The following is a 10,787-nucleotide window of genomic DNA, read 5'->3' as shown; positions in this document are numbered from 1 at the left end:
AAATCAGATAGATGCTGCTGTGGAGATAACATAACAGTGCTTCAGGTGGACAGGCATAGCCTACAGCTACACATTCCACCTCTGTTTGTCTGCTTGATCATCCTGATTGATAAGTCACACAAACACACCCTTCCTCTGATTCCTTCAGGCGTGATTCACAGACCAAGGCCTGTGAGTCAGACCCCTCTTCGGCATGTGTTAAATCCAGGCTGGCATGGAAGTCAGCTTATCCTCATGCCGAGTCTCATACTCATTTTGCTGCACAGCTGCGAATCTTCACCTTCTTCTTTTCTTCTTCCTTTCTTCCAGACATGCTCTGTCCTTCACTACCGTTCCCACTCCTGTTCCCTGCTAATTGTCCTCTTCCTCAAGCTGTCAGGAAGCATTATAGTCTAATGTTCTCACACCGCCAACATACAGCAGGAGACCATTTCCCCCCCCTCTGCCTGGCTCCCCTTCTCCACCCTATGAAAACTATCAAAGAGGGGCACGGGCCGTGAGTGGCAGAGCGTGCTGTGGAGGAAATGGGGATTTATGTAGCAGTGAGGAGACGGCCTCTAATGTTATAACTTTGTGTCAGTCGTCATACCGCATAGTCGCTACAGAGCTGAGCTGAATACACACATATAAACACACACTCGCGCACAGGCCGGCTTTGTAAGTACGAACAGGGCTGAAGGAGATAAAAATAGAAAGGTTTATTGCAAGAAGGCAACAAAATGAGAGTGAGAGCTGGAAATTGAGAAAGAAGGTTCATGTTGTCCAAGCAGTGAAGGGTTTTAAACTCCTATCCATCACCTCTCCTCTCTCTCGTCGGAGGAATAAAGGGGTGAGTCAGACGCACACAAACACTGAGTGGCCTGTGTTTGTGGTGAGCGTGTGTGTGCGTGCTTGCGTGGACATGCATGCTCATTTGGGTGGAGCTGAAACATGAAACACTGGTCTTTTCTGCTCTTAATTATAGAGTGTGTGTGTGTGTGTTTGGGTGTGTGTGTGCATGTAAGAGGTAGAGAAGTGGGTTGTGAACTTGGGGTCTGTTTATATCGGGCTAAAAATACGAAGCATGTTTAAATCACGTCTGCACACCCACACAGACCCCAACAAAAGGAGAGTATTTTTGCCTCCATGTCTCTGACTCTGTGTTTCCTAAGATGTCTGTTCATGTGATTGTGTGTGAGATAGAGAGAGAGAGAGACTTTGTGCCAGGTCATGCAGAGAGCTTCATCTGTTGCTGTAACAGAGCACTTTTATCTCCTCACATGCTCGTAACACAAGAATAATCATTCCATCAGTCTGAAGAAGGGCTGAAGCTCGTGCTTGTTTTCTCCATCGGTTGCTCGGTTAGTCTGTAAAATGTCACAAAATAGCGACAAATGCCTGAGTTTCCTTAAACCTGAGATGACATCTTCATATTGCTTGTTTTGTCCAACCAACACTCCAACATTAACTACAATCAATTATCACAATCATACCATCACAACTAGCAGTCCTATTCAGTATCAGTTAAGTCTGCACATTATTTTTCAATAAATTTGATCTATGATATGTCAAAATATGTCGCACTATTTCATTTTGTCAAAGTTAACATTGATAAATAACTAAATTTAAGCAACCAGTCTCTGCATATTTGAGAGCTGGAATCAGATTGTTTTCCATTTTTGCTTGAAAAATTATTCATTTTTTTTGTCAATCAACTAGCTGATTAATGGAGTAATCACTTCATTGTTTCAGCTCTACACTAAAGTCAGATATTTTCCACATTTTCATGATTTCCTTTTTGCTTCTCACAGTTTTTTTTTTATCTGTAGCCAAGACAACAAGAAGCCCATGTAATCCATCTCAGCTACTTATTATTCACTGTGACTCACAGCTCGTACTTCTTAATGGACTTCGTCGTTGCACAAGTGTAACTGGTGGTCAGTCAGTCATTTACTCAGCTGGTACACGCATTTTTTGACGCATTTAAGAATGTGAAACAAATATTAATACAGCCTGGTGGTCACAACATGTTCCAGCTTTCCACCACAAACTGGAGACAGTCCTCATTAGAACAACCCCTGGTGGCTGATCATAAGACCGAGCACACACACACACACACACACACACACGCCTGCTCTCCCTGGCCTTCCACATCAGTTCCTCCCTGTCAGAGCGAGCTCATTACTGCCAGAATCTGGCCCTCACACTGAGCCAACCTGCTTTGCTATGCAGTGTTTTTACACTGGCACAAAATGTCAGCTCACTAAAAGCATCTGCGCTCCCGTCTTCCTGCTGCGAAGGAGAGGGAGGCAGACGAGCAGCAAGCGAGGGAAGGAGTAGAAAAGTGGCAGAAAGAAAGCAAATGTAGCCACACTGAAAGGCCAGAGAGAGAGAGAAAGAGGAAGGAGGGGGTAGATGGCAAGGAGGCTGAAAAGAGAGAGGGCAAGCTGTTTGTCGGAGAAAGGGAGGAGGCGTCGCAGCATGACTGAGAATCCTGCTTTTCCATGAGCTGTACAGAGTGTTACGGGGCATTATTTACCACCTACAGTATCATTTCCAGCTCTCTCTGTATCCCACGAGTAGAGAGAGCCACCTTGTTATTCACTCTGTTATCAGCAACTTATGATTAACTCACTATTTCTGTTTGCATCTACAAATTTGCCCACATAGCAGAGTTAAATACACAGAGTCCCACACGAGTGGCGTTTTGATGTGGAGGAAACGAGGATGAGACGAGCTGCTCGGCGTGCACTCCAGCACACCCCTCACAGCGAGAGTGACAGACGTGAGCGATTTCTACTGCTCTGTGCAGACGTAAATTACACAGTGCTGTTGAAGTTTGCCATTAGGATCAGTGTACAGCTATATTTTAGCAGAAAGGCACTTGTCTTTTAGCTCCTACGCCACCCAGATGAACACCTCATAATGTGGCCACCGTGTGGGAGTCTAAACTGCAGTCTGCCTGCCTGTTGTCTCCTCCTGTCTCCACTTAATAATATTTGCTCTGAATCTTCTTTGTGCTGTTTAGGCCACTTACATAATCACAGTTTTTGGAGTTTGTTTGCTGTTTCTATTTAACATGGCTAATGCTCATATAATCTGAGAATGAGGGGCTAAACACTGTGCAGTCGGAGCTGTGTCAGATATTGTTTTCTTCTCAGTGTGGATGAAAAGGTGCTGTTTCGGTCTCCACCTGTGCCATGACTCAGATTGTAACCTTGACAACCGTGTGAAGGTCAGCGGGGGGTGTCTTCAGAGTGACTGCTGCTATGGTGATGGAGGAGAGAAAGGGGGCTGCTGTGGCGTGTTGTATCAAAGCATGGCTCACAGATGTTGGACATCAAAGATTTTTTTTTTTTTTTTTGCTCCTGCCTGTGCATGCACTTGCCCTGGTGTGCATGTGCATCAGAAAGAGAAAGCAGTCCAACACATTTGTATTCAAAAGGGAGAAGTGTCAGGCTTTAATGTATCTGAAGCCGGAAAGATCTTAATCCTGCAGCTAGTGCATGACATCATTGGCCGTGTTCCCATCAAAGCGTTTCTACGTGCATTTTAAAGTGCGTGAGCAAAAGTTGATGGAAACGACAAAATTTTAAAAAACTTCCTCAATTTTCCAAAAAGTTTTTTGAGGTGGTTTTTGACTTTTTGAAAAAGTTTATGCACTTAATGGGAGATGAAAACACCTTTTCCAAATAAGTTCTGATGTAACATTTGAGTCACATGACTGATTAGCTGTTTCCACTCCAAGAGAAGAAGACGGAGAAGAAAAAGGAGCTGCTTCTGCTGTTGTTTCTGAAGACATCTCACTCCAAACCGGATGATAAAATAGGGCCTAATTCACATTTTCTTTTTCTTTTTGTGACATTTCAAAAGTTTGCTTCAAATTCGCTTGACAGATCAATGCCAATCACTACTACAGGCGAATCAGCCTCCATTTTTATGTCATTTACTCTTTAAGCCTAGAAACTCACTAGAGGCTGAAGCAGGCTTAAAATTAACTAGTAACAAACATGTACCTGTAACTTCATCTCGCCACTCATCACAGAGGTGGGGGGAGTCAGATGAAGCACTGAGAAACTCAGTTTGAGTCTGTACTTTTAATTTAATTTTAGAGTTTAAGAGTCTCCTATCAGCAGCTGAATTCACCTCTGATTGTGCTGCGTAGTGCAACAAAAGTCCACTGCAATCCCCCAGTTATTTTCCAGATTGTCAGTCACTAGAGGGCAGAAAGTAGACACCAAAGCAAATTCACAGCAGCAACCCATATTTTACTGCGTCAGTTTATCAAGTTCTATCAGCTAATGTGTTAGCAAACAGCTAACTTAACATATGCAACAGAAACACAGCAACTTGAGACTGAATGGCAGAAAAGATCCCTTGACTTGCCAAATGTTTGACTCTCTTCACCAGCCACTTTTTAATCTCTCTGCCATTAATCACTTGGCTTTACTATTTTACCCCTGTTTACTGTATGCCTATAAACTCAGCATAAGCTTAAGAGTGCTTTTACAAGGCCCAGTCAGTAGCTTTCACTGGAAGAAAAACAAGTTTATAACAGGTCAATGTCATGCACAGATAATTATATCCAAGGTTAGTGTGACAGGGTGGGCACTGTTCCAGCGTTTCCCCAGCTGGGCACCACACGGAGGGCCAGACCAGAGCCAGCGATGTGCAGGCTTGAGCAGAGAGATCAGAGCAGGGAGCTCATCGATCCACTTCCAGGTCATTAAACCCAAGAGTGGTCTTATCGGGGTGGGGGGAAGCAGCGTCACCCAACAGAGATCAATACCGGATAGAGAGATCTGGCCAAGAGGAGGGATGAGATAACAGGAGGTGTCTGCAGCTTGCTACCTTGCCAAAAAAAGGACAAAAAATGAAAGCTGAAACAGATGTATGATTTATTGCATCAGGACGCCACATTCCACACATTCTGGTGCAAAGCTGTTCCGCTGCCTTAATGGTAGTGTTGACAGTGGAGGAAAATAAATAAACAGCTTTAGGTAAAGCAAACATGCTACAAAAGGTGTTGAAATGATAACTTTAATCAAAATACAGCAAAAATTCTGCAAAAAAAATTGACGAAGTGTAAAGCCCTTTGAGGAAAATTTGTTATTTGCAATTTTGGGCTACAACAGTATTGCAAAATTAAAATTGATTGCGATATAATATACACATTACGCCATGATACCTCACTGCAATAATGTCAAGATGCAGGACACATGTTTACATCTGAGGTCAAACATTATAGACAAACCAGAGAACAAAGAGGTGAATCAATGGGTGGAGGTCAGAGTAGAGGAATGGATGGAGAGATGGAGAAGAGAGAGATTATCTGAGTAGGTTGGCCTGTGTGGATTATAGGACGGCCATCTGCCGCTATGAGATTATAATCCTGCAAAGGGACAAACAGAGAATGAGGGGAAGATGTACATGCCATACTATACTTTTACACAGCGAGACAAAGATGGCAGAAATCATCCAACATCAGGGAGTGACACAGCTTTGCCTTTTGTCTTAATTCTGTTTCAACACAGGAACTGATTGAATATTAAGTGGAAGGTTACAAATTTGAGATTAAATGCCATCTTTCGGCACTTGACATTTTCGGATAATTGGTGCTAAAACACATTAGGGGCTTGATACGCAGCCCCTGTTTTAGTCTGACTTTTAAAGCACGGCAGCATCCTGTCTTTGGTGACTGTTAATTCACCACAGAAATGGATTAAGATAAAGGTTAAAGAAGAAAGTCGCTCCTCTGCCCTTCTCTTCCTCTCTGTGTGTCTCTCTGTCTGGCACGACTCCATATGAATGACATCCCGACCCTGGCCCACACCGACCTCACCCTCCCTCCCTTTTCCACCACCCCCTCTCCCCACCAGCCAGCTCTGCACACACTCAGCCCGGCTGCTCCTCCCCCTTTCAGTCTGAACTAGACAGAGAAAGGCGACCGGGAGTGTACTCTCTGCTTTTCAGCGCTCCCCTCCCTCCCTCTTTTTCCTCTCTCTCCCGTTCTCACACCCCTCCTCCAGTCCTCTCGCTCCCCTCCCTCTTTCGGCTTTGGGGAAGCAGCGATCAGACCCTGCCCTTCTCTCTCAGCAAACAGGCAGAGCAGAAAACAATCAGTAAAAACAACAGATAGAAAGCAGAGGGCGAAGACTGAGCTTACTGGCAAGCTAGAGTCTTGAATATCTTAGTTTGGATCCAGGACTGGGTGGAACCTCTCCTCTCCTCTCCTCTCCTCCTCACTGGAATACCACTGCAGGGCTGGGAATCTTGTCCCAGTCCCGCTCCTGTTCCCCCAGCTCAGCCAGCTCCGCTCTAGGATGCTGTGAAGGATGGTCCACCAGGAAAACTGTTCTTACCAGGTACTTCTAAGAGCGACATGACACATCGGTTTCGTTTAATTTCATTGCAAGTGCCTTAGACATTTCAACAGATGCAAGCTGGTGTTGATTTTGTTGTCGTTAGCTTTGCTGATGGTGCCACTCAAATCTCATATCGCAAATCCTTGAATGTCATGTTGAAAGTAGGACATTGTTGCACATGTGCAGGACCTGTGTGTCATTGGAGAGACTGGGACTTGTGTTGGAGTATTTCTCTCTTTTGTGGTTACGTGATTGTGTTGTGAATCTGATGGCTGTCTGGTTGCTAAGAGAGCACTTGACTCAAGGGAATAATGTCCTGCCTAACCCTCCACCTCCTCCTCACCCGGCCTCACCAGTTCATGTCAAGGAGACATGAGGTGTGCATGAAACTGCAAGTTTTCAGTGTCATGACTGAACTGCGTGTGCAAACGCGCTCTGCGCTGTGAGTTTCATGTAGAGGATGCATGTAATTCAGTGTGCATAGAGAATTTAAATGTGAATGGCTGCTTGGAGGGTTGTGTCTATGTGTGCATGTATGTTTATGAGCATGTGTGATTCTGGTGGGACATGTGACAGCTCTGTCCCACTTTAACAAGGAATTGGGAGGAATGAAGCAGCCATGATTAAAGGAGAGCGAGTACATCACAGCTGTACATCCTCTTCTCTGTAACCAGCCCTGCTTGGGAAGAAAGTCTGCAATGCAGTGGAAATGCAGAGTGGGAACAAGCAGAGAGGTAGATGAAAGGCAAAAGATATGAGCTGAATATGCCAGGGGAAGCACCGAGGGGGGAAAGATGGAGCTTCTTTGATGGAGAGAAGCAAGTGTAGAAGCACTGAAAGCTGCAGAGGAAGTGATGAGAAGGAAACATGAGGGTCCTAGAGAAATGGATGGGCCTTGTGGGTGCACTTAAAGGGTTTATCAACATACAGTAAGAAACTTCAGATTCTGCCCTCCAACAGGTTTTAATAGATTCACATATCTGGTGTATGCATTGGAAAAATGTGATTGATCTAGTATTTGAGGCTGTTTTTCATGTACTTTTACACTTTCAGCTTAGTTAAAGGGCTTCAAGTTGGGTGCTAACAGCTGTAAGCGCTCACCTCTGTGGCATTATCAGCATTTATAAAAGCTGATCTGTTGTCAGCTTCCTGCACATCCTCTTAACGCTTGAGACTTAGTCTGGGAATTAATAAACTGCCCTCTGGTTTAGGAAAACCTCAAAAAGACTCAAATCATCAAACAAAACATCTGTATTAGTCTTCTGCATGTTTGTATTTGCGTGTCAGGAGGGTGGATTTGAGCCTCTGTGGGCGAGGGACAAGTTGTGTAACAGGATAAGGATTTCCTGCCATGTTTGGTGGTAGATAAAAAAGCAAGATGGAGCGACAGAAAGATGGAAGGAAAGAGCAGGAGATAACCAGAGGAAAGTGACGCCAAAGGGCTGGTGGAGACAGCGCATGAAAGGCAGAGATGAAGGAGTAACAGGAGGAGTATTGACAACACAAGCTGAGCACAATGAAGGGAGAGATGGGTGGAAAGAGAGAAGTGAGAGCGGCGTAGCGCTTTCTGAGGCAGCCGAGATGAGACGTGATAGGAAGACTGGAAAAAATCATTGACATTCATTCAATTTAAGGAATTTAAAGGAAAAATTGAGTTGAAAAAAGTTTCTTGATGGTAGTGGTGGGCGATAGGGCCCTATAATAACATCACAGTGATGATATAACAACATAAAAAGTACAGCTTAATCCTTACAAAGATTTGACGATGCTATGCTGAAAGTAGAAGTCATAATACTGCCACTATATCTATAGGAATTTTAAAAAATATATTTATGGCAATATTATCTGAAGCAATATGATATGGCGCACTTCTAATTGGTGGAGGGAGAGAAAGTGAAGGAGGTTGAGCTGGGTTTATTGAGAGAGATGTACTAGAGAAGAAAGAACATGAGAAAGCATGAGAGCGGTAAGCGGAGCAGAGGGTTCAGGCTCTGATAACAGAAACTCTCCAGAGGCCCCTCAATTAGACTGGTAACCTGGCAACCAGCAGGCAGACAGCGCCCCTCATACACACACACACACACACACAGACGCACTTCGAGGGATGGAAAGAAGCAAAGTGCGATGGGGGAAAGAGCAGCGGAATAGAGGAGGAGAGGGGACAAGGGGTTTAATGAGGGCATGAAATGGACAAGGAGTAAACAGATAAGGTGGAGAAAAATGGAGGCAGGCAGGCTTTCCCTGTGCTTCTGTTTGTCTCCTGGGGCAGTCCATGTCTCGGGGCGATCTCTCAGCATCGCTGTTTTCCTCCGCTTTAATTAAGGTGCGGTCCTTGTTCTCTGTCTTTGGCCGGAAAAGACGGAAAGCCTTGCTCACCCCGTAGCCTTTGATGCAAGCTCCCACTTAATGCCAGAAACCATTAGCCAATCGGGTCACAGGCTGACCCCGGGAGAACCAGTAAGGTGACCGTTTTGACCCACGGTCAACCAAAAGCATCTATCGATTCAAGCTCTGTCAATTTTTCAAATAAACCACAAGGCCAGAACGAGCAAAAAAATGCTCATGATTAAATCATCTGCTGCAGCCATCCTCTTCATCTTGATGCTGCTCTTCATTTTGTTAAGAGCTTAATATAAGTGAGCTAAAAGTGCGCTGTTCTGCAGTGTGTTTAGCAGCAGCCGAGGTCTCGATATATCATCCTGTTTCCAGATCCTTGTGTGAATCTATATATCTTGCTGTGCCGTATCGTAGCACCAGCAGGCTGAAGGGTGATGGTGAGATTTATCAGCTCGGCCGCAGTGTGTCATCCCGGCCGTAGGAATACTGTCAGCTTGCCAAGACCCCAGGAACTATGATTGAACATTGAATCCTGTCACACACTCCGCAGCTGTGTGCGTGAGGACTTATGTGTATTTATGTTATGCATATGTGTCTACAAGCTCGTGCAGTTTGTGCCGCTTGACTGAGGAGGGGGGAAGGAGAGCTGAGTGTAACAGTATATGAGGTGTGGCCTGATGAATTATAAATGAAGACTATCAGTACAGTAGATGCCACTGATGGATCATGCTATGACAGAACTGATCAATAAGGCTGGGCGATAAACCAAATGTATGAAATTACTCATTTAATAAATTAATCCAGTTTGCCCGGAAGTAATTATAGCGTGTAACTCCCCCTGAACCAAATTGCCATGTTTGCACTAAGACAGAGCCGTGCTAGCTGTTTCTCTGTCTCTATGCTAAGCTGAGATAAACACGTACTATCCCTGAAGTTAACACACAGACCCAACTAATTCTTGTATGAAGAGAAAAGGAGCCAATCCCAGCTGACATTGGGCAAGAAGTGGGGTACACCCCGGAAAGGTATTTATCAGGGCTAGAATAATAATTATTTTTACATCTGATGTTGTCACAGTTAATTTAAGAACTTATCATGATATATACTTCAGGTCATATTGCTCAGTCCTATTATACGACAGTATGTAAACAGCAACATTTGATGGGAAAACAAGAGCATTATTTGCTCTCGTACACACAGCTAGAACAAGACACGAGCATGGTTAAGAAGTTCCATTATCAAATCCACTCTGTAATGTGACTTCCATGACTTCAGTCCCCTGTATCACACCTCTCCTGTGCAGCCAACCTCTTTTTCCTCTCAGACAAGTCTATACTTTGTCCTAATATTATACAATTTGCCAGAAGTTCAGCTCCGTCAGACACTAGCCTCTGTGTGAGTTAGCGGACGTCCCGATGGGTCGCCCCGCGCTCCTTTCACAGCCCAATTTGTTTGGAACACAGAGCATCGCCATGGAGAAATTCGCACCACGTTGCTATGGTAGCAGCCCCATTTCTTTTCCTCCTGCTTTCCAAAATAAGATCAGAGTCTGTAGCGCTCCTCTCGAATGTGCCAGTAAACGTGCTCTGGCGTGCATGCGCATAGACACGAAGGAGCAGTGTGTGCCGGTTTGCAGATACAGAAACTTATAAACAAACACAGTGAGGCCAATAAAAAAAGAGAAAGTCCATCACGGGTGGAGGTATCGGCCATATGCATGCTCACGCACACGCACAGCGCCATTGGCCTTGGATCCCAAGCATACAGGAGGTGCCAGGAGCCCTCTCTCCCACAGTCACCCTCTGTTCACTTGGAACAATAAGCCATTCTGTGTGTGTGTGTGTCTCACTCTCGTTTGCTCACCCCCTCAGCTGACCCCACAGCCAAGCATCAGAGTTATTAACCTGTGTGTACGTCTCAAATATGCTGCTGGAGCTATCCCCAGTCTTTGCCCTTGAACTGTGGCTGAGGCTACGCTTTTGTGCGCATGTGTAGAGGCGTGTGGGTGTTCATAGACTCCCGCTGCCGGCAACCCAGGTAACCCCTCCCTCTCGGCCTCGTATCCCATTTGAATCAGCACTGACTTCACCTTCACCATGAAGTCAG

The 10,787-nt window shown here is 45.0% G+C and overlaps 1 protein-coding gene across 5 annotated transcripts in view; it reads left to right on the top strand.

The window, feature by feature from the left end:
- The window catches only part of schip1 (schwannomin interacting protein 1), a 211,371-nt gene that overhangs the window by 179,488 nt on the left and 21,096 nt on the right, over positions 1 to 10,787 (top strand). Inside the window, exon 1 of one of the 5 annotated variants that reach the window (XM_070971069.1) lies at positions 5,901 to 6,344. The exons of the other annotated variants lie outside the window; for them this stretch is intronic. Within the exon in view, the coding sequence (XP_070827170.1) occupies positions 6,315 to 6,344 (30 nt within the window). The 5' untranslated portion in view covers positions 5,901 to 6,314. Of the gene's footprint in view, positions 1 to 5,900; positions 6,345 to 10,787 lie in introns of those variants that run through there. 5 annotated transcript variants of the gene reach the window in all.

This window comes from Chaetodon trifascialis, chromosome 9 (genome assembly GCF_039877785.1).
Source record: "Chaetodon trifascialis isolate fChaTrf1 chromosome 9, fChaTrf1.hap1, whole genome shotgun sequence".
NCBI lineage: Eukaryota > Metazoa > Chordata > Actinopteri > Chaetodontiformes > Chaetodontidae > Chaetodon > Chaetodon trifascialis.
This window is presented reverse-complemented; position numbering and strand designations above follow the sequence as displayed.